At 38.5% G+C, this 27,777-nt stretch overlaps 2 protein-coding genes across 2 annotated transcripts; both read left to right on the top strand.

Annotated features, from left to right (window-relative positions):
• Nucleotides 1–261: 261 nt before the first annotated feature.
• On the top strand, nt 262–8,376 carry LOC100889094 (thioredoxin-interacting protein). The gene is made up of 6 exons (XM_030977338.1): nt 262–768; nt 3,993–4,097; nt 4,786–5,036; nt 6,597–6,743; nt 7,301–7,477; nt 8,250–8,376. The coding sequence occupies exons 1-6, from the start codon at nt 660–662 to the stop codon at nt 8,340–8,342; spliced, it is 882 nt and encodes a 293-aa protein (XP_030833198.1). The 5' UTR covers nt 262–659; the 3' UTR covers nt 8,343–8,376.
• A 2,158-nt stretch (nt 8,377–10,534) lies between these two features.
• Nucleotides 10,535–27,081, top strand: LOC583278 (glutathione hydrolase 1 proenzyme). The gene is made up of 11 exons (XM_783196.5): nt 10,535–10,795; nt 13,555–13,624; nt 15,357–15,580; nt 19,155–19,347; nt 20,408–20,571; nt 21,098–21,253; nt 22,991–23,127; nt 23,644–23,876; nt 24,281–24,512; nt 25,227–25,340; nt 25,692–27,081. The coding sequence occupies exons 1-11, from the start codon at nt 10,732–10,734 to the stop codon at nt 25,920–25,922; spliced, it is 1,818 nt and encodes a 605-aa protein (XP_788289.4). The 5' UTR covers nt 10,535–10,731; the 3' UTR covers nt 25,923–27,081.
• Nucleotides 27,082–27,777: the final 696 nt, after the last annotated feature.

The raw sequence follows: 27,777 nt of genomic DNA, 5'->3' as shown, positions 1-27,777 counted from the left end.
AGCGCTAAGCTGGGAGGGGGCATGAGGATACGCCCCTTTCCAATATAGTGCACTTCGTAACACATTGTGGCGCACTTTGTTGGGATGGGCTTTAAGATACACCCCTCTACGTACGGCTCCACGTGCCTCTCTCTCCGGATCACACTCCTTGTTTGCTTGCTAGTCGGACAATTTCTAAGAGCCCCCCCCCCCCCCCCACCTTGCCTAAGAATCCTTAATCCGCCTCTGCTTTTGTCAGAGTTGGTGAGATATTATCGGCCATAAACATATTAATTCCTCTATAAATTACTGGAACCACCATCATAATTCACCGCCATTGTTTTGTGATGATCTTTGAGCGAGATTGTTTATACGATTTGTGAACTCATTACCACCGTGCAGTCTCTTCACTATTGCAATCATTTCACATCTGAAAAGACTGAAATGCTACTTATTCTAAAATATTACGTGACTTGAGCTACCAGGCACCTGGAACGCTCTTTGAGATTGAAGTTACTAACATCTTTCATTAGCTTGGAATTTGTAATTATACACAATGCCTCGATCATCAACCACTCAATCGTCTGCGCTAAAAAACGACTTGATTTGATCTTCACCGAGCGCACACGTGTTCTTTTTGCCACTAGCAGACGTTGATTGCTGAATTGTGAAACGTTAAGATGGAATTATTTGGAATAAATTTGACGGCTGGTCGAGAGACCTACGTCGTAGGCGATGTCATCAGCGGAGAGGTGATCATACAATCTAGCAAGGATGAAGTCATCGAAGGTATGATGAAGACTACATCACTGTACAAACAGTTTTCAAATAAGTGCCAAGCATCCATCTTGGTCAATGAAGTGATGCCAGTTTACAAATGAAGAGGCCTATTTTCTTAATGTAACCAAATGTATTCATTATGCCTTTGTGAAGCGCCTCGTTATGAATTCTTTAATTCACTTGTTACGAATAAATGTATCTCAATAGTCAGACTTCAAATTGCATACATTATTTGTTGCTAGGTAGGGCAAGCATTATGGCTTGTCCTACCTAACAACATTATGTAATTCACCTAGTGACACGAATGCATCTGTATACCTGACTATTCCATCCACTATAGCTAAGTATGCTAAAGGTGAAGAAAGCAATATGCATGGATTAAATGTTGTTATGTCAGGCAAGCTTTCGGACCATCAAAAGAGTCGTGCATAACATGTGTTATCCTCACTATGAACATGACAGACAAAGAAAGCGGACAAAATATACAGTTCGTCAGGTAGACAAAGGAACATCCCTTCACTGCCATTATGTAAAAAGGTGAATATGCATGTGACACCTGTTCTACACATTTTTACATAATAGCAGTGAAGGGATCTTCTTTTGTCTACCTGAGGAGCTGTATATTTTGTCCGCTTGCTTTGTCAGTCATGTTCATAGTGCCTTTTTCTTTAATCCTCACAACTTTTCCTTTAATCTCGGCGACAGTTCTATGCAATTTCATGATCAACATCTTGCCAAGAACTGTATAGACCTTGTACTGATAACGTTATTCTCAAAGTGCGTGAGGACACGTTCTTACATTTATATATTATATTACAATCATTTTTTCATTCTTTCTTTTAATTGAATGTAATGGTCAGAATGCAGATTGCACAGATCAACTGTAACTATAGGCCTCTCGGGAAATCCCCGATACTTATTTATCTTCATGAACTATACAGTTTTCTGCTTAACATGCGTAATAGCTGTATTGAGGATGTTGTGCTGTTGAAACTGTAACAAACAGTGCTGTCATAATTATCTTTTGGTACGTTCGGAAGGATTTTTAAAAATATTCTTTATAACATGCAGCCATAAGATTTCCATCCATCGTTCATTTCCCTCTATTTTGGAGCTCACTTATTTTCAATATTATCTAAAGGGTTGGGCATTTACGATGGAAATTTAAGAAAATCAATATCTTTATTGACAAGATAGCAATTTGATATCATGGAGTATGCATGATGTCTAGTGTAGCACATACTATGGTAAAAGCCCTATACGAACCTTTATTGTTACAAGGCACGTCTCGTTGACATGTATTACACTCTCATATCATGCTTCTAAACCGACTATGCTTCTTTACTGAGAAAAATATCCTCTCATATTGAAATCGGTTATTAAAGAAACGTGTACTTTTATATGACCATATTGGTTTCGTGTGATTAATGCGATGGAAAAAAGTCTTAATAGACTAATTCTAAAACAAAAGTTTGAAAAGGAATAAAAGATCTGTATTGTGATACATTTCATAGAATTTTTACATAAACAGGAAAGCCTCGTCGAAGGGAATTGACATTAATCCTTAGTAATAACAAAAGCTTTCCGATATCGTAATCTGCATATAATTACTTGCGATATGTTAGGTGAATGCGATGACTTGAAATTATCAGATTACAAGGTGATTAAATAGCTAAATATAGTGATATTCTGTTTGATTTTTAAAACTTCCTTTCTCTAAAATTACATTACAGTACTGTGCCTGAATGTTGCTCGCATTAAACTATGAAGTTATATTATTTACCTTGATTGTGATACAAATATAATTGACATTAATTTTACTTTGGTTGAGGGTATAAGCAAAAATGAAAATCAATCATATCAAAACCCGAATAGGACCCCTATTAGATAAATCAAACAGAAATACCTCAATCTTCTGATTGTCCACCCCCCCCCTTTTATAAATCTTCTGAATGTAGATATTACTGGGATTCAAGTCACTGTATTTCCTCAAACACAGTGACCCCGTAGTATATTATATAGCATAATAACTAAAGTAAATTATAAAATGGTTAGAAAATCGAAAGTTTTTCTTTGTCCTGCATGTTAAGACTGTCCTGCATGTTAAGACTGTCCTGATTTTAATACGGTACTATATGGCGGTTTTCTGATGCTATTTCATGTTATGAAATATGTGTATATTGATAAACGCACTTTTTTTAAACATACAGGGTTAGATCTGTTTTTCTCGCATTGCCAAACCTTCACAACATTACTTACAATAATATTTTGCCTGAATTGGACCGCAGAAGTAAAATCATAAAATATATATATATATCATCGTCTATTTTGTTGACCATTTTCTTATTGTGTTGCAGTGTGCTATTCTTCAAGGGGTTCGATGACACGCACTCTACCGACACCAATACCCCCCCCCCCCCCCACTACCCCTCTCCCAACTTGCTTTCTCCAATCACACCCCTGATTACACAGTATTAGTTAATTGACGCTTGTAGTTACCATAATTATTCAAAGTTATTGATGCCACGAACTCTCTTCCGCTCTTGCTAACACCAAGCTAATAATATTAATGGTCGGAGTAGGACAGCAGCACTTAGTGAAATGATTCTTGATCTCGTTTCTGATTAGTCATGGTATTAGTTAGCATTCACACACGCCGGCTATCTTCTTGTTATTACCCATCGATGCAGTATACCTCTTCTTGTTTCGTTTTTTGTAACGCCAAGAGGATCCATCTATACCATTACACGCACTATTCGTCGGAAAAAAACTGTTAATGACAATGACACAACAAACATCATTTACTCTCAGAATTTTCAAAGAAACTCTGGCAAGTATATGCGCGAAAGCTTTAGATACCAAATCATTCAGCCTATTTAAATAATGCATTTAGAGTTACTGCCAGTCGGTGTGAGTAGTTTTAAAAACTTCTCTATATAATTGTAACATGGTATATTGATGAAGGCTTATGACTCTTTTCCGAGTTCGAGCCTCGGTAGGTGCTATCATCCGTTACCAAGGTATGTTTGCTACATCTGCCCCTCTCTTTCCAGATGTGTTATCATGAATACATGGGTACCTAATTGCAATGCTTGCGTGAGAATTATTTTTTTTTTAAATAAAAAAACCAGGTCCCTCAGAAAGAGCGTTATTTAATATATTGATTATGTCATCCTGGGTAGACCATATTATATCTTTATTAATTTTGTTTGCTTCATTCCTTTAATCTATAGATTTAGTGGTCTCGATCTGTGGAATAGCTCACGTAGAGTGGAAGAAATGTTTTACAAAGTATCAGGAAACGGAGTCATATTACAACGTGAAGAAGACACTGATAGGTATCAAGCCATTTTATACTCGTGGTCAGGTTTAACATTCTCTTTCTCTCTCTCTCTCTCTCTCTCTCTCTCTCTCTCTCTCTCTCTCTCTCTCTCTCTCTCTCTCTCTCTTTCTCTCTCTTTCTCTCTCTTTCTCTCTTTCTCTCTCCCTCTCTATTTACAACCCTCTCTCTACAACCCGCCTCTCTCTCTCTCTCTCTCTCTCCCTCTTCGTTTCTTTCTCTTTCTCTCACCCTCCCTCTCGATCCAAACGTTCGATCCAAGTAAAGCTCGACTAAAGTAATGCAAAACGCATTCATTTGTAACCGTGATTATCTTTAAAATAAATTGGTCCTTGTTTTCATATTGAATATTATTTTGCCTGTGCTAAACCTGCTTTAAGGTAATGTATCTAAAGGTAACAAATCTGATTTTTACATAATGTAAGCTTAAAATACCCTGCCTGCCTTTTGTTAAAGGGTATAGAACTGATTTAATAATTCTTGAAATGTCAGTTCCTCGATAATCGGGCATAAGCATATAAATATTGTGCTTGAAACACTTATTACATCAGAATGTTAACCATCCTGAAGCGATTAAGACACGCTTATCCATCATTATCCTAATCCGGTTGCCCTTGATGTTTTTCATTTAAGGGTATGCCTTTTCCGACTGCGATGAATCATCAAGGTGTTTTTTTTCTTTTTAGATGTGACGTCAGCTAGAAAGGAAAGGAAACTTTCACGACGGGTTCCGTGGGTGAAGTATTTCGAGTTGGACGTACCCGAGGACACTTTCCCACCGAACTTTTACAGCGACCATGGGTACATTCGTAATGACGTCACAGTGACGTTGAAATTGAAGGGCGGAAAAGAACATGTTACATCACGACCTTTCAAAATCATTGATGTGACGTCATTAGCAACGCACTTTGAAGATAGCCAGAGATCATGTAGTCAGGTATGTTGGTAAAACATTTTGTTCTTCTTTTTTCAACCGTGAAAGAGAAATTCAATATGAACATGTATTACATTCCACAGACAATTGTATTCGAACAGTATGGTCTCATGATTGGGTCCGGACACCTCCTCCTGTGTATAACTGCCCAGACAACTACCCCTCGGACAACTATCACTAGGACACCTGCTCCTTGCTATAACCGCCCGGACAACTTTCCCGGACAACTACCACTACTATACCTGCTCCTGGCTATCACATTCCGGACAACTTTCTCCGGACAACTACCATTAGGACACCTGCTGCTGGCTATAAGCTTTCGGACAACTAACGCTAAAGCCCCTTTCACACCGGATCTGCGTAGAGTTGCGTATAGTGTGGCGTACCGACTACGCCGAAATTAGGCTGCGTATTCACGAAAAAAATGTTGCTTCGGCGTAGTCCCTGCGTAGGTTATGCGTAGGCTGGCGTACGATGGCGTATGGTTACGTACCCTGTGCATAGGAACCGCGTATCTACGCGTACGTTTGCGTATAACAAGCGTAGGGTTGCGTACGTTTGCGTAGGTCAGGCGTACAGGTTTGCTTACGGTTGCGTTCGGTTGCTAACTGTGTGCGCAAGCTTTTACTGCTTCGTCGGACTGGCGTAGGGTAACGTACTATTACGTAGTCATGGCGTACTGTAGCGTAGTGTTGCGTAGTATTGATAGTACATTTCCGTATGTGATACACAAGCTGTTGAAATTGCCTAAGGTTTTTTCTCAAAAGCTTTTTCGATTTTTTTTTTTGGGGGGGGGGGTTTTGGTGTAAATTCTGACCCCACTTTCTTTACGACACAAACCCAAACAACGATAAATTCACAGGAGTGAGAACAATAACGAATGATATTGATTATGAAACCGAAAACAACAAAAATTCCCAGAGAGTATAAGCGAGGTCACCAAACCTAGATACGCCAGTCGGAAGTGTGACACTCGGAAATCTCTATCTTGGTTTCCATCTATGCAGAGAGGTCATTTTGATTTGACAATCATGTCAGGAACATTCCGAAATAACTGCCAAGCTAAATAGTGAGGTTTTCAGTGACTGTGTTAGGCACTACCAGCTCTTCCATTCAAGCAAACGTCCAAATAAATGTTTTTATGTTGGCGCATGGCACTGTCTGGGGTTTTAAAAAACTATTGCCGTTCTTCTCTCGATTTAGACATTTCTGTTCGTTCTTTTATTATAGGGATATGAATGTATTTTGGCCAGACTGTTTGACTTTAAGTCTGAATTACCTGGTCCAGTAATCTTCATCGTCATACGTCTTCAATTCAAAATTTCGAAACTTTACACACAAATTTAAAAACAAAGAACTTGGAAACAATGGCTTTTGGTTTTCACATCTAAATATTCATGACATAAATTTTCCACCTTTTCCCTATCTCTCTCTCTCTCTCTCTGTTTTTCTTCTCTCTCTCTCTCTCTCTCTATCTCTCTCTTTTTTTTTCTTCTCTTTCTCTCTCTCTCTCTATCTCTCTCCCTCCCTCCCTCCCTCTCTCTCTCTTTCTCTATCACTCAGGTGTCATCATTTAGATCATCTACTCAGTCTTGGACTCGAATACGTCTCCCTGCCCATATTTTGCCATGTGAGGGCGATAGTTCAGTTGTGAAGATAGGATTTGAGTGCTCACCTGGTTATTGCAAAGATGAGATTGATTTGATCCAGGTAAGACATGTATGAGATGAATAGTTTTGTCACTTTTATAAAGAGGAAATCATCTATTAAAGTATCCCTCAAAATCAAAGGTCTTAAATTGTCGTTAGATTTTGCAGCATTAGGGTCGGTGCAATAGCTTTAGGGTGGTGCATGACTAAATATATCTGACAAACAAACAAGAAGAAAAAAGTGTTCTCGCAATTTTGAAGCGTTTAAGTGTGTCAAAAATGTATGAAAAGTAAACATTAGAGGGGATTTTTTCGCATTATATTTCTTTAAAATCGCCTCTTTCCCAACCCCACTCATTCACCGCCCTTGGCTCAGTGTGTGCAGATTATTGCAAACCGAGTGAATGATGATCAAAATAATACCAACTTCAAATAATCAGAATGTCGCCCTCTCTCTTGTAAAACAAATGATACAATGTACGAGTATCTTGACCTATGGCTTGTTATCTTTTGCTTTAACGCACCATATCGAAATAAAGTTATGAATCAATAAATTTTTCCATTTAGATGTCTAATGTTATCTCTTTCCATGTTTCTGCATTTAATTGGTACACACAGAGGATAGATTACAGAGTGAACGAAGTAAACGTATTCACCAAATACTCTGTCATCAACTGCAACGGAACCAGGAGACAGAGTGGTGGTGACGTCACATGGACTGAGCTGATCGTTCCAAAGAAGCAACTGCCAATCATACACCACTGTCGGCTTATCTCTGTCAGATATTATCTAAAGGTAGAGAAAGAGACACCCTAACATTTCAAAGTCAGCATGAATGGCATATTTATTCTCTGGAAATAGAGCTAGGAGACGATATTAATGTTCAGTGTTGCTCGGATAAGAAAGTAAATCAAATAGAATACGAATAGAATTTATTGACTCTTGTGACCCCCTTCTGGGGTATGAGCGTACATAACATTTACATATCATGATAATGATACATAATAAAGAATACAAACATAGCATAATAATACAAAAAATACAGAATACAACAAAACAACAATTCAAATCTGATGTATTACGATAAACAGGAATGATCTAAACCTAGGCCATGACAAACATAAATACAATTAAACCATGTGGCAGGTATGTATGATAAGTGGAGAATTCCACATGACCAGTATAAATACAAATAACAAAAACTACATAATTGTCCTAATTATCTATTAAAAAATATCAGTTTCATTGTGTACATGTAAGTAAGATGTGATTGGATTGTTACGATTAATGCAGACTAACAAAATACAGCATATTTCCCCCTCATTGATATGATAGAAAAGTTAACCTTCTCAGTCGGCTATCCCTTTTCTTATCGTCTTTCTTCCTTCCTTTCTGCCTCTTTCTCGTCTTCTTCTTTGTCCTCTCCCCCCCCCCCCCCTCTCCCTCTCTCTCCTCCCCTCTCCCTCTCTCTCTCTCTCTCTCTCTCTCTCTCTTTCTCTCTTTCTCTCTCGCACCTATGTTAACACTTCGTTTAACATTGATGTTATTTTGTTACTGTTTATTTCAGAAATCTCCAATCAAATCTGACAAGTTCTCGTGGTTACCGCTAAGCTGGCAACGGGGCCCAGAAATCCTGATCATAAACTCTCTACACAGATAAAACCAAGTTTACTTGAAAACGACGCTGTCTGTAACACATTTGAGAGTCACATCAACCACTGACTATCTCTAATCAGTATGGTTTTTACGACAGGAACTATGCTTGAAAGTAATAACTAGACAGTTTACAATCTATGAAAGGAGCAGGTTCGATGGATATTGTGTACTTAGTTGAAGGCTCGTTTTTCTTGGACATGATGCATCACTATGGGTTCTAGGACACCTACCCCCTGGACATACACCCCCTAGATAACCACCCCAGTCAACTAGGACGACCACCCCACCCCCGGGACAACTACCCCGGACAACTATCCCCGGACAACTCCCCCCTAGGACAACTACCCCCGGACAACTACCCCTACGACAACTATCCTAGGGGTCTCCTAGTGGGTAGTTGTCCGGGGGTATTTGTCCTGGGGTGGTCGTCCTACTGGGTGGTTTCCCTAGGGGGAAGTTGTCGTAGGGTAGTTGTCCTAGGGAGTAGTTATCCAGGGGTGGATGTCTAGGGGGTAGGTGTCCGGATACGGAATATCACAAACACTGGGAAAATATATACACAGATTTGGATGTATAAACACAGATGTGAACAAATTAATATCAATCTGCTCACATAGGCATTCGAGCTGGATTAGGAGCTTGGAAGGGGCTACCCCTTCCCCTCCCCTCCCTTCGAGAATTTTGAAATTATCAATAAGCCTATTCGGGCAGCCATAAACTCATATTATTCGTTCAGTGAGATCATCTCTTTGCAATGTCTGTATCTTTTCTAGTATATTTTGATAAAGACTTCAAGTTTTTGCTAGCTAGTATAACTAGAAACTGATATATAAGATTATATTTATACAAAAGTGATTAGCCCCTAATCCTGTCTTGGCTGAAGTCATTTAATTTTTGGTTTTTATATATTTGAATATGAGAACATTTTATTTTTTACCAATATACAACTCTCCTTTCAGGCTGTCACCAAAACTTTGTTCAGTAACTTCCCATGAAGTAAAAAGAAGTTTTTATTTGTTTGTTTATGTATCTATCTATATATTCATTTCTTCAGTTTCTTATCTATTTATTTGTAGTTTATATATTAACAGGGTAGTATTGTCAGTTACAAAACTGTTTTCCACAAAATGGCCATGTATGGAATGGAAAATCCTTGGCCCTACAGAGCAATGAACATACGAAGGCTGCATTGATGTCATTAAGCCCCCATAAGGCATTATGATGGTTTTAATTTAGAAATAAACGTGTCAAGTAGAAGATTGTTTTGTTTGTAATTATCGAAAGCTGAGTGTAATAAACTGATTTTAAAGTAGACACGAAAAAAGAAAGCTTTATGGACGCGGGAAAAGTTAAAACAAGAACAATATGTTTTTTTAACAAACTATCATTGCAACATGCCTTTTTTATGTAAAATGTCGAATGTTTTTATTTCATCAAAAGCTTTTCAACGTGTTTTTTTTAAATAGAATAAAGGTAGGATTCATTTTTGTAATATCTTTAATATTTGAATGTGCAATGTGTTTTGGACTTTGTAATCGATTTTTTTTTTTCTTTTTTAGATGAGTGATTAAAAGGGAAAACTAGTTTGTATCCCATGGTTTTGTCGTCTTGGCAACGTTAAAAAGACTGACCTAAAAGAAGAAAGAAAACATCCCCATTGTTTTGTCATGCAAAGCATCAATAAATAAAACAGGTGACAGCACCATTGTATAATCTGTTACGATGAAAAGATATCTTATTCGGTATACGTGTATGTTACCCCAGTTTTCTTTCAAAGTTTGGTCTTTGGCCTATAATCATTTACATTGTTTTAAGTAGGCGTATAAATGAAGGTTATCATGTACAGGGCTTATTTGCATAATTACTTTATTGGCACGAACTTTACAACTTGTCACGGATACACTATTGACAATATTAAAAGCCTACTGTTTCATGCTTTTAATATTTGTAGCTCATATCGTTTTTCCATGTTGATCAGTAACACCTATCATAAAGGCTACCCGAATCTAGGTTTCAGAAATGGGGGGGGGGGGGGGCTGCTCGGTCTGCTGGCAACAGAAGAAAAATGTATCAAACTGTTCTGAAAAAATTTCATCATTACGACTACCTCTCGGCTGTTAACATGAACATATCCACACCAAAAAATGAGAGGGCAGGTTGTCGTTACCCTTCCCTCCCCCATACCCCCCCCCCCCTTCCCTCTAATCGGATCCGCTACGATGTCTGTTTATGGACCTACTACGAAGGTCACTGGTCTGTTTACAGTATTCTGAGCTTCTTTCATCATGCATTCGGTTCCATTTATCATTGCCGAAGTTGACTGCAGTGTTCGGTTCTCATATTTCGCACAAGTTTGGTTGTCCTCTGTGAGGGTATGATAATCGGGATCTAAAATGGCTTGGCATTTGTCTCACTTCGTCACCCTTCTCATACTAGGATGTTCGCTATCTGTCACTGGTGAGTTTATTAACTGTACACTTTTTGTGAAACTGATATACCATTATTTAATGGTGTGTTGGCTATTTAGCAGTAGAGAAATAAAATTCGAGGTTGTTCATTTGTTCTGGAGACCACTCGAGATATTGGCTAACTTATTTTCGATAGCCTTTTTTTATTTGCCGAAGAATACAATCTTTTTCAGTTGATATAGCCTAACAGTCAACCTACCGAAGACTTTGTACAAACTGTGATTCCGGGGGTCTCAGTCAAATCCGTGAATAATAAAACGCGAATAGGGGGTATTTTGTTATAGATTGGGCGCGGCCCGTGCAGTGCCGAATTAAGGTGTTCAAAAACGTCCATTTCGGGCCATTCTCAAGAAAAGGGTACTTTTTCAAAATGGTTCAAAATCCTGCTGTACGCGCCGGTATACGCATTTAGGGGTATTTTTTCAAGCCCTCAGGGCTAGACTGGGGAGGGAAAAGGGAATAATAATTCCCATTGGCGAGACTACCGGCCGCCGCCTGCGCTTGCCGGTCTTTAGGTCTTCAGATCAAGATGGATGCCCACGTTACCGGCCAAGAAGTCTCACGTCTATAGCTGGTCCCTTATATTTTGTTTTGCATAGTAGAATAATGACTGTTCATTGAACATTGTGTACTTTTTGTTAATTGAAATATCCGTTAAGGTGATTTCTTGAGAAAAACACACGCGAAATCCTCATTTAGAGTGTATTTTGGCTTCAGAAGCCTCGTTTAGGGGTTAAATGTACTTACCATATTTCAAATACATGAATTGCAAGTTCGATCATTTATGTATATGTACAATAAGAATATGTTACCTTCTATTTTCGATAATATGTTCAAAATAACAAAGGATGTTCATCCTCATTACACAAGACATGCTAATGATTTATATATTCCATTGTTAAAATACCATACTTCACGTAGATCAGTTAAATATTCCGGAGTAATTAGTTGGAATGCAATACCTACCCATATAAAAATGTGCCCATCTGTTGCCTCATTTAAACGTAAATACAAGAACTATTTAATGAAGGAATTCCTATCGTATGTTTAATTCAATTAGCCTGTACTTATTTGTTTATTTACTTACTACCCATTGTTTTGTTTTTTTTTTTTTCTCTGTACTTTGTATTATTATCTGAGGACACTGGAGCCCAGCCTTTGAAAGGCCAATGGCCTCTGCTGGCTCCTCCATATTCTTTGTATTATTTATATTTATATATTTGCTTATATGTATAATGTATTTTTAAATGTATTTTTATACGAGAAATGGAAATAAAATGAACTTGAACTTGTCTGTAAACAAACATGTGGTCACGCATGCTTACAGTTTGAACTTTATCTGAACTATATGGACTCAATAAAGTCAATATACTTTTATCCATGACTGGCCATGGTACGTCTGTTTTGCACGATTAAGCCGACTTTGGTTTTGGACTCTGGGTCTTGATACTAGTTTGGGTGTTGTATTGAAAATAGTCAGGCGGTGAGGAGCAGTGCAATTATCTCATGACTTCGTTTTGTGTTGACCTAATTGCTTCTCTGTTGAATAAACACGTTGTTTACGTGAAACCGCTGGGAAAAGTGTCGCAGAAAACCTGCCATATATTGGGGGGGGGGGGGGTAAGCACTCTTTTTTCAACACCCATCCCCACCCCTTGACCAAAACAAACAACAACCTCAAAATACTTTTTTTTTGCAAGGGAGGGCCCCATTTTCATTTTTTGTCTAAAAATGGTAAAATTAACGTTACCATCTTCTTCTTTTTTAAACCTGTTTTTGTTGTTGCCAGTGGGGCGGGCCTTCCCCCCCCCCCCCCCCCTCCCCCATGAATCCGCGCCTGAATACGACTACAGACGACGCGACCGCAGCAATCATGTGGGTGCAACATACGCGAAACCGAAGCATGAGGAGAACTTCGGTCTGTTTCGCCAACGCTGACTATGTAGAGATTAAGTCGCTGACTACCGTTAATCAAATCCATTCGTGTACGTGCAGTTGTCATAAAAGGAGACGTAAATGGCATGAACCATTATTTGCTTAACTACACGGCCTTTAAACCAATACTTGCATAATAAGATTTCATCTACTCCTGATATGCTGTCTTTAATAACTAATAATGTGTTAAATCTGAAATAGAACACAATCATTTGCCCGTATCGTTTATGACGTGTTGACATTAACATTATGTGGAGGGGGGGGGGGGGGTATTGTTTATAATACTAGACACCGGCCAGATATCACCCGTGATGTTTAATTAATAAAGTCTAAGTTATATAAGCAGATCCACTATCTTATTTCTATGCTTAATACTAGAAATAAAGTTTTCCTTTTCTCTAGCCATCAGTTCAAACGTTCACGTCTTTGTGACGATTAGCGCCCAAGTAGATTAAAACTAGAGATTCACAAATATTGAGTATTGGCGAGATGTGCCTGCATTACTTGAAATAAAATGCATTCAAAAAATTTCATTCGTTCGTAATATAATACACAAAATAAAGCGCAAAAAGATCATTATAAGAAAAGGGAGGGTGTCTGTTGAATTTGAAATAAAATTCGTAGCCATGCATTTGATGATCTGTGTAATGTATTTCATACAACCCCTTCATGATGTGATTATTGTACCACTATTGCCGTTTATAGTTTTTTCTTCTTCAGTATTATGATTGTAAGTCTGTCGATCACGTTCAATACATATTTTCCAAAATAATGATTTCACCGTCAATTTTTTTTTTTTTTTTTAAATAACAGGAGGAACGCTAGAGTTTCACCAAAGTGGTGCGGTGGCGACCGATGTGCAATTATGTTCAGAAATGGGAAGGTAAGTTTGGCGATCGATCTAATCAAATTCACTGAAGCTAGAATGCAAAGTTCTTATACTGCAAAATGCAAAGTACTCTTATTTTCTTTTTATTTCCACCCCCCCCCCCCCCAATTCAAAATGAACACACCTGCATGGAAGAATAAACTTCGAATATTGGCATCAAGCACCGACGCACAGTGGGCCAGGGAGGAACCAAAGTGCGCCAAAATTAAGTTTGGGTGATTGATTTTTTTTCAATTTTTTTCTTGCCCAGTTGAGAGGTAATACATAGAGGAATACCTCAGTGAAATATCCGGTATGCACAATAAGGGTATAAATTTACTACTTCAAACAGCAAAATCCTACATATTCACAGTTTTAGTGCAAAAGTGACTTATTTTATAAATCTTTCAATTCAACATGAAGTTTTTAAGTTATTGATATGAAATTGCCCTCACATATTCCTGATAGTTCATTTCGTTGAATGAATGGGCTAAAATTAATAGAAACACAATCTTCATGATATATTATAGGGTAATTCACTGAAAAATAGACTAATTATCCATGTTTTTTTATAAATCCGGAAGAAATGTTTAGATCTCCGCGGTGTACCGCTTAAATTTTAATACCACCATTTTTTCTGATGTCTAAGCTTCAAGTACGAAATTTGGCTGCCCGATCTTGCCCGTTGTTATGTTAGAGCCTATTTCCCTTGCCACATTGCCCCCCAAAATGTGGGGTTTTTTTTGGTCCGCGGCTGAATCATGAAGGATTCGTGGTCATAAACCACGGTGCGAGGGGGCGTGTGACACTTGTTCTGACACCGCGGACCAAAATAAACACATTTTTTCGGGGCAATATTGCTAGGAAAACGGCTCTTACATAATAACGGGCAATATCGGGCAGCCGAATCTGGTATCAACTTAAAGCTTAGACATCCGAGAAAATGTTGGTAATAAGTTTTAAGCGAAAATCCCTGGAAATCCAAACATTTCCTCTGGATTTATAAAAAATAAATCCCCAAACATGAGTTTTGGCGCACTTTGGTTCCTCCCTGGCCCACTGTGCGACGATCAGTCGATCAAATCTCCGAAATTGTAATTACTTTCATAAATCATTTTAGGTTCTATACTTCCATCATTTTTTTTTTTCATCGATTTCACGGTTTCTTGTTTTGTTCTGTTTTTCTTTTGATTCTCAAGGAACGTTTCTATTCACCTTATCTAATGTTCATTCTCCTACATGTCGTTTTTAAATAATGTTCTTTTCCTTTCCTTCATTTCTCTCTTTGTGCGCTTTCTCTCTCTCTCTCTAATATTATATTTGTAAAGCGCTAAGAGACATTTGTATTAAGCGCAATATAAAAGCTACATATTATTATTATTATTATTATTATTATTCTCCTTCTTCCAACCAATGTCACTTCCTTTCACGTTTCCATTCGGTCTCTCTCTCTCTCTCTCTCTCACTCTCTCTCTCTCCCCCTCTCTCTATTCTTCTTCTCTCTCCCTCTCTATGTTTTCTCCCAATGTACCTTCCTTTCACGTTTCCATTCGGTCTCCTTCTCTCTCTTTCTCTCTCTCTCTCTCCCTCTCTCTCTCTCTCTTCCTCTCTATGTTTTCTCCCAATGTAACCTCATTTCACGTTTCCATTCGTTCTCTCTCTCTCTCTCTCTCTATTTTCTTCCAATGTTCCTTCCTTTCACTCTTCCATTTGTTCTCCCCCTACCCCCCCCCCCCCCCTCCCCCAGAGATATTCTTGAGAGGGGTGGTTCTGCTGTAGACAGTGCCATTACCAGTATGTTATGTGTAGGTGTGGTCAATGGTCAGAGTTCCGGGATTAGTGGCGGGTTCTTCATGGTGATCTACACCCGAGCTAGCGGCATGGTAGAGTTTCTGGATGCTCAGGAGACAGCACATGCTGCTACCTATCCAGAGATGTTTAATGACCAAGGTCCTGACGGTGCTAAATACGGTAAGCAAATATAAAGTGTCACATGCATTGAGACATTAGCCACGTTGACAACGGAAATTAGTTTTGGAGCAGATATGTATATAAGATTCTTTTTATTTCTTCCATTTCCCATATCCTAATATGAAATGAATCGGTTATAAATGAATGAACTACAACACTCGGAATCCAGTCTGAATATATGACTTGCTGCTATATGTCGAGAAACCTCGCAACGTGTAAGGACATGTTTGCCATCAGTTCAAAGCCAAAGGCTTATACAATACAATATATGCACTGATCTATAATCGACAGGTAAACATGCCGAAACATACGATTAGTATACACACAAATATTGCAATGCTTCCTAATGGGGCTATATAAGGGCCTATCTCACTGAGCAGCGAATGCTTGCGAACGTTGCGAATTTGGATTCGCCAACTTTTCTGACGAATGTTGGCGAAAATCAGCGACATTAAGTGACGTTTAGCGACAATTAGCAACATTTGAGCGAATGTCTCCGAAAGTGTTTGCGAAAGGCAGTTGGCGACTATTAACGACTGTAAACAAATGTTAGCGACAACTTTTGCGAAGATTAGCAATTATTTGCCAATCCTTTGCCACTATTTGTGAACGTTTCAGACCTTTTGCTAACTACTGGTACTCAATGGGTCGATTTTATAAAGGAACCATATGGTAACGTGGTCGCTAGCTTTGGCGAAACACAGAGAACTGACGAAAACAAAGAGCAAAACCGTTTAACAACCGTTTGCAAAGGCTTCCGACTGTTTTGCAAACGCTAACGACTGTTTTGCAAACGCCTGCAACTGTTTGCGGAAAAATAAATTCGCAAAGAAATTTTGAACATGTTCAAAATTTCTTTGCGACAAGAAAAACTGTTTACAACAAAGAAAACTGTTTGCGATCTTTCTTGCAACCTTTTACAACATTTTACAAACTCTGGCGGAACCCCAAATTCGCTACGTTCGCAAGTATTCGCCGCTCAGTGAGATAGGCCCTGTAAGTAACAGGCCATTTTCGTAATGTAATATGTAAAGAACAAATCTTCGTTAAGTGCCATGACACAAATTATTTCATCCACCTGTTACGAATAATTGCATTTCAAAAGTCAAAACGCGAATTGCATACATTATGTGTTGTTAAGCAGGACAAGTCATAATGTGTGTCCTACCTAGCAACAATAAGCCAGTTCGTAAATAGCTTCGGTACCCCCAAAATATCCACAGATCTTTTAAACGTTGGATACGTCCCACTCTTGCATTTAAGCATAATCACTGCCGAAGTGGGTGATGGAGGTGCTTCATGTATACCTTTTGTTTGCCTCTTGAGAAGAATACTTCCACTTGTGTATCAGATAAATGTACTGTCGGTGCTTAAATGACTGATTACATAATTTTCAAGAGCAAGATACCAGTATTCGTCTCGATTTTTTTACAATTTGGGAACGAATGATCATGCGTAAATAGTATTTATGAACTGGAGTGTATCCGGACGAGACTACGTGTCTTTCCCGTGGCCTCGCGGCCAATCAGGTATAACGACTCAGGACGTATGGCAAGCCGTTTTAACATTTATTCCTATTTCTTGATATCAAGAATTCAATTCTTGATATCGAGAATTCGATTTCTTGATATCAAGAAATGATTTTCTGTTGAAAAGCAATAGAAGTTCTTGATATCAAGAAAAAGGAATAAATGTTAAAACGGATTATTATGGACGACGCAACCGCAGCAATCACGTGCGTGCCTGCAACCAGGAAGCTGTAATGAATGGAGATACCGTCTCGAAAGAATTTTCCGAGGGTAAAATATTCAAGATTAACCTGGCTTAACAAAGAGAAATGTAACCTTCTCCCGCCATCATTTCCATCAACAGCTGTCCATATCAATGCACAGTTCCTCTCTGGCATTCCAAATAGTACGAAATGTTACGCAACGCCATCTGCTTCCCTAAGTTCTCTATTCACTCTTTTGCAAATATATGCAAGCATCGAGCTTTGAAGCCATGCGAGGCACCGAAAAATTAAGTCATGTTCAGTGAAGATGTATTTAGCTATAACATATAAAATGCAGAATTCACAGCATATCACTAATGCAACTTTCTATTAGTCATCAAATGCGTTTTCCGTTCTCGGATAGCTCTACTGAAGATATGGCCATTTCAACCAGCGAAATCGACCAAGGAAATCATGAGTTACAGCGAATGAAAGGTTTTCATCATCATGATTTTCTCATCTAATTATTGACATTTTCCGAAAATTTCCGAAATTTGTACATAGCTAGGAAGGTAGTCCAAAGGTTTATCTTCCTAAAGAACTAAATGAAATTGTGTTATATGTTTGCGCATTTATTGATTTAGGGCTAGAAGTTGTCAAGTTATCACTACTATTCACCCAGAGTACGGGCCGGCAAAGCAAAAGCCGCCGTGCTCGCTGGGCTGGGCTGTGGGTGGAACGGGAGGACTAAGAGCCACTAGGGAGCTGTATGGTCTCGGAGAGGGATTAAGGGGATTACGGCAGGGGAAACAAAAGACGCGCGGTGCCACGGATGGCTTCAAAGGGGCCTCTTGGACGGGATCTCCATTCATTACAGCTTCCTGCTGCAACATACGCGAAACCGAAGCATGAGGAGAACTTCGGTCTGTTTCGCGAGCGCTGACCATGTAGAGACTAAGTAGCTGACTACCGTTAATCAAGTCCATTTGTTCAGGTGCAGTTGTCCAAAAGAAGACGTAGATGGCGTTAACCAGTTACACTCCGTTCAATGTATGCAATTCAAATTCTGACTATTGAATTAGCACCAGTCCAAAATAGCATACAAATGGTTTGTCAACATTAATGCTAAGTTTATTACGAGATTGTAAATTTTACGTAGATTAAAATTGGTAATCCTTCAATATAATTAACTCTTTTATCATAAAAAAAACACTACGGTGTCATCTGCATATTGATGCAATTTACTGTTTTTTTTTAAACTCCTCTCACATGATTGTTGAAATAGATACATTAAGTAAACGATATTGGGCCAAGTGTTTAGCCTTGAGGAATTCCATAATATATATTTACAATTCTTGATGTAGCAAAATTAATACAGGTACACATCCGTCGGTTACATAAATAACTCTCAAACAACGGTAAAAGATATTAAGAAATACCAACTCTGGGTAGTTTAGTTACAAGTACATAAACGTCCACAGTGTCGAAAGCCCTTTTCAGGTCAAATAAACACAGCTCAAGTATAAAGGCCGTCTTCCATTGTTTTCAGCCAGTAATCAGTGACTTTCAATAAAGATGTTATAGTCGAATGCTTTCGCTTAAAACCGGATTTTTGTTTGGCGCAAAGTATATTGTTTTCTATCATGCACAACGGAAAGTTCAATTTCAGTTCAATTAAATTAAAATTTAAAAAAATAAAAAGAGAAGAACTTCGGTCTGTTTCGCGAACGCTAGCGCGCTGAACCAGTTAATCAAGCCCATTCGTTTACGTGCAGTTGTCCAAAAGAAGTCGTAGATGGCGTTAACCAGTATTTGGCATACTACAGCCCCTTTAATGTACCTTCATTTTTGTATTGCCCGTAGGGATGGAGAGTGTTGCTATCCCGGGTGAAGTGAGGGGTATGTGGGAGGCTCATCAGAGATACGGTAAGCTACCTTGGTCTGAGCTCTTCCAACCTGTCATCAGTATATCAAGGAATGGGTTTACAGTAGGAGCTCATCTTCATAATGCTCTACGGAGTATCGACGACCAATGGGATGACTACCCTCATATCAGGTTTGTTGATATCGATTCAGTTCAACTCGGTTCAATTGAATTCGATTCAGTTCAATTCAATTTATTTAAACATATGAAAGAAAGAAACTACCCTATTGAAAGAAATCATGAATAAATAAATAAATAAAAAAAATAAAAAAATTGATTTACAGTAGGAGCTCATCTTCATAATGCTCTACGGAGTATCGACGACCAATGGGATGACTACCCTCATATCAGGTTTGTTGATATCGATTCAGTTCAACTCGGTTCAATTGAATTCGATTCAGTTCAATTCAATTTATTTAAACATATGAAAGAAAGAAACTACCCTATTGAAAGAAATCATGAATAAATAAATAAATAAAATAAAAAAAATAAAAAATTGTTTTACAGTAGGAGCTCATCTTCATAACGCTCTACGGAGTATTGACGACCAATGTGATGAATACCCTCATATCAGGTTTGTTCATTTCAATTCAGTTCAACTCGGTTCAATTAAATTCTATTCAGTTGGATTCAGTCCAGTTTATTTCATTTCATTTCAATTAAATATTAAGTTTGTTCATTTCAATTCAGTTCAACTTGGTTCAATTAAATTCGATTCATTCCAGTTGGATTCATTTAAGCATATGAAAGAATTGATTTACAGTAGGAGCTCATCTTCATAAAGCTCCACGGAGTTTTGACAACCAACGGGATGAATACCCTCATATTATGTTTGTTCATATCGATTCAGCTCAATTCAGTTCAATTCAATATAGTCCAGTTCAATTCTCGTTTCGATTTAATTTGGCATATGAAGGAATGGATTTACAATAAGAGCTCATCTTTAGCGTGCTCTCGGAGTATCAAAGACCAAGGGGATGAACACCCACATGATGGGGTATATTAAATATACCATATCTTTGTCAAGTGCCGTGCTACAAATTATTTCATTCACCTGTTATGTATAATTGTATTTCAATAGTCAGAATGCAAATTCCATGCATTAATTGCTGATACCTAGGACAAGTATGACGTCGTTTCATTACCTAACAACACATTCTTCCCTTCTCTTTTTATTCTATTTATTTCACAGAGAATTATATTACAACACGGAGGAGGACCGTGTGGCTATCGAGGGTGACGTCATCACTAATCCAAAGCTAGCCGACACTCTTCAAGCGATTGCTGAAAACGGGGTGGATGAATTCTATCAAGGGCCGACTGGTTCTAAGCTCGTCCAAGACATACAGGATGGCGGTAAGTATTAAAAGCGAAGATGTTTTGTTTTCTCTATCATTTAAGACTCATCATTATCATAGACAATTTTTGATGAACCAAGATTCATTATCTATTAAACATTGATTTGATTTGATTCGATTTATTTCTTTTCGATTTTCTTCTTTTTTAATTTTGCAGGTTTGTAAATCATATTTTTTTACTGCGAGATTAAAGTATTTTTCACTCGACTGGTACACCTCTAAATGTTTTGTAGCATGACCTCATAACCAAATCAATGCCGCGCGCGGCAATTCTTGCCTAATAATGTAATTTTTGAAAGCATGTTCGGACTAGGACATTGTCGGAAGTCTAGGTTTTTCTTCATTTAACAGAACGGGTACCTTTATGGTCAGTTCGTATCAATAAAAGGCGCTTTATGCCCATTCCCCATGATATAAACATTATTAATGAAGTTGAGGGAAAGATGTATTGGTGAAGGCTCATTTATTAATTATCACAGAGCAGAATGGGATTAATGGTCCTCCTCTCTTATTTCTCTATCCAGGTGGTAATGTGACCATGGGCGATCTTGCTGACTACGCCGCCATCTGGAAAGGGGTAGAAACCCTACAAGATGTTCAGTCTCCAGACTACACGATCTACAGCTCCGAGCTCACATCTAGCGGCCCCTATTTCCAGTTTATGCTGAGGGCACTGGAAGGTAACGTTCATAATGGAACTTGATTAGCAATTCCAAAGTACTGTGCTCATTGATATTATTACATAATAAATATAACCATAGTAGATAACATTAGAATTCACAGAGTGATGCGATGGATATAGCTTCTAATACTGATAAGCCCAAGCAATGCTGTTTTCAATCGAGATCTGATGCTACTGTTGAAACGTCCTAATGTCGGTGCTCAATCTCCCTATCAACCCCCTCCCCCATTTCATTAAGCTATGATATTAACCTTGTTGGGCCAAATAAAAAAAAAACATGTTTAGCGTCCTGTTTTTTCGAAAAATAGGAAGGAGGAGGCCCTTTTCTTCTTCTTTTTTTCAAAATGGCCGCTCAAAATGGCCGCTCGGTACATTTTCCCCGACATTCGGGTTATTTTTCAAGATGGCGGCCGACATTTTTAAAAAAAAATTTTTTTAATCAGATATAGATCCCTTTTAGCAGTGTTTTTCATGTTGATTTTCTTTTTTTTTTTTTTTTAAATCAAAAATTTCAACAACAACAAAAAAAAAATAGGAGGCGGCCCCCAAAAAGAAAGCGGGCGGGGACGCTAAACATGTATATTTTTTAATGGCCTTGTACATGTCCGGCTCGAACAAACATGACACACCGGCCAGGGTCGGCGAAAGATGTCCCCCTAGCTATAGCTAGCCTACTTGCAACGTTGAAATCATTCAAGGTTTCGGCCCTTCTCTTAGCAAGCTCTAGATGCCTTGCTATTTCATTCTTGTTTCCTATTGTCTAAATATACCTATGGAGTTCTTTAAGCTTAATTGGCACTCTTTGAAGGTAGTATCCCTTTTTCAGCCAGCATCATATTCTGTAGAACTTTGCAGGAATTATGAATATCTCTCGTATGTCCTATCTGTCCTAATATTCAAATTATACAGGGAAACCCTTTTACTTTCTGGACTTCACTGTCAGACACTATTGAGTGACTGGCTGACTTTTTTTTTGTTTTGGTAATAACATACATAAAATGAGCTGTAAAGGGTACATGAGCATTTGTCTACATCAATAATTCAATTCTTTTAATGGTAAAAATTAAACTGATTGAATCTTTGCGCAGCACAACACGTATACCATTCGGTACAATGGTCTGAAAATCAGACTATTGCTTTAGTGCTTGCAGTCACTAAAGTCGATTCGACAACAAATGGTCTTTATTTTCCAACTAAAAGATATATTCAAGCCCTTTCATTTTGAGGGAAGATCAAAATTAGTATTTTCTTTCAAATGCCGTTGGAATTTAACCTTTTATTTGCTTGGCCTGCATATGGGACATAGTACCTTTAAGTGCATTCCTAATCAAGGAAATTTAGAGAGAGAGAACAGGGGAGTGTTTCACAAAGACTAAGATCGACTTTAAGTTGGACTTTACTATGGCAGGCCATTTATGCCACTAGTACCCGTACAAATCATTTTTTTATTTTTTATTTATAGTTCATTATTGAAGGAAAAAATATTATATTAAGATCATAATTGAGACACCAATGGTGAGAGCAAACAGCGGTATGAATGGCCTGCCGTAGTTAAGTCCAACTCAAAGTCGATCTTAGTCTTTGTAAAACACTTCCTAGAAGTTTTTTGTTTGTGTTTGGGCGTGGGGTTGTGGGCGAGAATTTGAGCTCCCTTCCCCCCTCCCCAAAGCCCCTTTCAAGAACCGCTAATGGCATGTCGTTGAAATAATAATGCATTTGCTTTGTTTGGTTTCAGGTTTCGGTCTGCCTACCTCGGATGATATGACATCGGATCAGAGGATCCTCTTGTATCATAAGTTTATTGAAGTATGTAAAGTAGCCTTTGGTCTCAGGACAAAGCTGGGTGATACGAGGTCTGAAGAGGTTGAAAAGGTAGGACACGCTTCACATGGTATAGTTCTTTTATATTTGTTTAAAGAACACCACATAATAATAATTATCTTTTAACATTGGATACAAACGAAAGCATGATGAACGTGTCTGAGAAAGATGGAGATAAATTTGATATAGAGTAAGAAAGTTTGAATTTAGAAAGTTTGGGATCACTGATTGTAGGATCTTCCACTAACAATAGCGTCGTCTTTCAAGACTAAACTATCAAATTCTGTATCTTAAGACTTGTCCACAAAACATAAAGGGTAATAAACCTGACATATTGATCTCTAAGACTTCTTTCTATCATGAAGGAAAAGAAATGTGGAAAAGAATATTTTGAATATAGGACAAATTGTATTGGTGTAGATATTTGAAATTGTCATGCCCTCATTGTACCGAAATAAACAGTTTCATTACAGTCAAAATCGCTTTATCATTGAAGAACTTCTTTAAACTTTAAAATTTAAAATCTGCATTATTAAAAAGAAAGTAAGTTGTGTGGATATCTTTTAGACTCTGCAGGATCTACGCTCACCTGAGTTCAGTAGATACGTCCGAGAATTGATCACAGAAGCACTCCCTAACGTGTACTCTACATCATCACATGATTACGTCATTGACCAGGATGTAACTGTGCAGGCGGGTAATAGCATTGGTACAGACCCGGATGTGGGTGATACGAGTCACATCAGTGTTCTAGCGTCGAATGGTGACGCGGTAGCTGTGACGACATCGATTGGTTATTAGTAAGTATAGAACAAACAAACACAACAAGTTAATGTATTATGAAGTAATCGAATAAAAAAATTTCAGACTCCGTCTTGACCAAAAGATTTTTCTCCACAAGATAACATACTGGTGTTCCACGTATACTACATTTGGTTCTGATAGTCGCCTCCATTTAAGGGGAAGACTGATGAAACTCATGTATATATTTTTTGTCCTGATAAAACATTGCTCTTGCGAGACGGTCATTTTGGGCTAAGCTCCGCCTACAAATCAAAAGTGGTTCGGGCTTTGGGAGTTTTATAACATTGTTTTTCCTGAACATATTTAGCCGTGCTTTCACACTGAACTTTATTACATTAAGTATGATGATCGCTCTCATTATGCTTGAAAAATAATGTATGGTTTGCGGGTCTTCTTTCAGTTTCGGATGCAAAGATGCATCCATGTCGACTGGTATCATTCTCAACAATCATCTACGAAACTTCTACTTCGACACCAAGTATCAAACCTGGACCCTGCCAGCTAACCAGCTATCACCTGGCAAACGCCCTCTATCGACCATGGGACCAACCATCGTCATCGGTACCGAAGGGGATGTAAAGATGGTCATCGGCGCGTCGGGAGGTTTCCGTATTCCTACCTCCGTCGCATGGGTAAGATCCTCGCGCGTTATATTAACTGGAAGAAGAAAATTTAAACCTATTATTTTAAACATTACAGTTTCCATGATAACAGAAAAGTTAAACACGGCCGGGCAGCTTGCATATTCTTCTGCTGAGCTTTAAGCCACATTGTCCTACTTGTAGCTATTTGCTCCCTCTATATAGACAACAATGCCTAATCGGTGACCATTGGTCCCTCATGATCCTCTTTTTCTTATGTTAATTGCGAGCTGAGTTAATGAGATAACAACCTGTCCAGTTACCTTACAAGGCGGTCTAATCCCATCTATAAAATAGCACAGATAAGCTTTAAGTAATTTGGATGTAGCGGTTAGTTTGATAGGAATCGTCATATCGTCATGGATTTCCAAATTATACAGTCCTGATTCATGAAGTTGTCTAACACTGATCGTAGGTTACGGAGTACTGATCGCATGAACCTATCGAGATGTGCAACGCGCTTAGCACAAAGACCATACATTAATTTTCAAGCAAAATGAGAGCGATCATCCTACTTAATGTTATAAAGTTTAGTGTGAAAGCACGGCTAATTGTGTTAGGGAAGAAAATGTTATGAAACTCCCATAACCCGAACCACTTTTGCTTTTTAGGCGGAGCACTGCTATGCCCCATGCCTCCCCAAATGCGGCAAATAATCGTATGCAGAACAAGACAAGGGTAATCAATGTCGCTTTTTTCTCGCAGGTCATCCTCCGAACTTTGATAATGAATGTCTCCCTGGACGAAGCCATCGATGAGCCACGTATTCACAATCATCTTCTAACAAACATAGCCTACATCGAAGGGGGTTTCTCTCAGGTAAGTGTCCAAGGGAAAATAGTAGAGAAATTAATAAAAGAGAACATTATTGCAAAACAAATCTTAATCTCTTTTTTTTTAAACCACAGAAAAATTAATATTGATTTGTACAAATAATACATGGAAAAATCTAACTTCTTTAGTGACGTTTGGGGCGATGTGTATTATAATAGATGATGATTTAAAAAGGCCTTCAGAGATGAAGGAAATAATGGGTGTTCTTTTAATAAATTCGACTACCTTTCAATTGTTAAATCTGAGGCAGAATGACGTCATAAACTGTTACTCCCCTTTTAAAACTTCCTAATTCTATTACCACTGATTCATTTGATCCTTTCTTCCATGGGACAGAACATAGTGACGGCCCTTCAGGACCGGGGCCATGTGGTGGCAACCTCGTCTAGCTTCGGGGTTGTTCAGGGGATTTTACGAACTCCTGAAGGAATAGCAGCTTACTCGGACCCAAGGAAGGGAGGAAAAGCAGCGGGGTATAGTCGGTCAACGTCGTCAAGTCTACACAAGGTTTCTTCTCTAAACCTTTGGATAATCTCCTTGATCTTATTGAGCAGGCAAATGCATTAATATATGCAATCATTCTTTGTTGTCATTGTTAAAGAAATAGAAGTCTTGCGAGAGGAATTCTCCAACCATAACTTTGTGCCTGTAATGTAAAGTATACGAAAAACTGACGAAATCTGCATTTAGCACACTCGTTAGTTATGATGAACGGATTATTAAAATAAACAGAAAAGTGAATCTGTATGTAACTCCAGTTCAGTCTATATCAAAAACTCATCCAGGTTTTATTTTGTTAGGAACAATATCCATGGTAATGCTGGTAATGTTGTCTATCATTAATGACATTTTTATATTTTCAATATTTTTGCTGCTATTTAATGGGGGCCGGGCTGGTGCCAAATGTCCCAGTAGCTATATGCCACTGATCATTGATAGAATGATGTTGTAAGTGATTTTTGTTTTATTTTTATTGTAATTTATACAATATTTCCTTTTCTATGTTTGTCTTGAGTTCGTATTCATGCTTGCTCCCTGACTATATTAGTACAGCTTTATTTTTTACAGGGCATAGTTTACATCTGATCGAATCTCTTGACCTTGACAGAACCATTATTAATAATTATAGCTCACATTCATAATGCGCCTAATACTTTGTTTGTAGGCGCAGCACATATTATTACCCCGGTCATCGGATTCAGGCTTACCCACAAAACAATATATGCACATTTTCCACTCCCCGGAGATCATTCCAGTCAGTCGCCATTTTATAAGCGCCACTTGCTGATCCAACCACATTAACTTTCGCATCCTGCCGGTGCCCATTTGACACCTGGGTGGAGAGTTGCAAATGTAGATCATTGTCTTGCCAAAGGACATTAGTGCCGCGGTGGGGCTTGATCCGCGGACCTTGTGATCCACAGTCCGGTGACATATCTACTCGACCACGACCCCATTGGTTGGGAGAGTTGGGCGAGTTTGGGAGAGTTTGGCCAACCCGGTTCACGTTGGACACAATATGGCGAATATATTGCTGTTATGGGCGATAACATCTTAATCCGAAAGAATATTATGCCATGTTGTGACCATCTGAAACCAAGTTGGCTAAACTCTGTGGCAATTATGATCCGTTAATCGTCTTTCATCCGGGAGAATCAAAATTATTCCCATCCCCCCTCACCTCTCTCTCACTCTCTCTCTCTCTCTCTCTCTCTCTCTCTCTCTCTCTCTCTCTTTCTCTCTCTCTCTCTCTCTCTCTCTCTCTCTCTCCCTCCCTCCCCCTCTCTCTCTCTCTCTCCTTTCCCGTTTCTTCCTCTCTCTCTCCTTCTCTCTCTCTCTCTCTCTCTCTCTCCCCTCTCCCCCCTCTCTCTCTATATTCATCTCCCTCACTCTATCTCTCTCCGTCTTTTAAAATTGTTATCCGACTGTTTTTTTTCTCTCCCCTTTCCCTCTTTTCATTATTATCATTATCGGTCGAACTTGACCTTTCACTTTCACAAACATGATAAATGATTCAAATCCCATACAAGGAAAGCTAGGTACACGTACATCATGTGGAAAAATGCATTGAGAGACAACCTGAAGATGGTAGTATGCTAAGGGGCCAAGGGAGATGACAACGTTTAAAATTGACTTTCTGACAATTTGATGGAAGTTAGATTATTCATTCCACTTTTAAATTAACGTATTCCATTCGGGATAGATAGCTGGGGGCATTACATCCACTTGAGACACATTTCCATATGAAAGTAATGAGAGTCGGGGTCGGCTTAAAGCATTGCTCACGATTTCAAACGAATCAGGGCCCCTCGTATCTCCATGATCGATGATTATTTTTTTTTAAATTGTCGCTCAGCTTCATATGCCTTGTAGTCATATGCTTTTGTAAATATTTTAATTCACATACCCTAATTTATATTCA

The sequence above is a fragment of the Strongylocentrotus purpuratus genome, unplaced genomic scaffold (genome assembly GCF_000002235.5).
Source record: "Strongylocentrotus purpuratus isolate Spur 01 unplaced genomic scaffold, Spur_5.0 spur5_scaffold_9, whole genome shotgun sequence".
Lineage (NCBI taxonomy): Eukaryota > Metazoa > Echinodermata > Echinoidea > Camarodonta > Strongylocentrotidae > Strongylocentrotus > Strongylocentrotus purpuratus.
The sequence above is the reverse complement of the archived record's forward strand: the minus strand, read 5'-3'. Positions and strand labels throughout refer to the sequence as shown.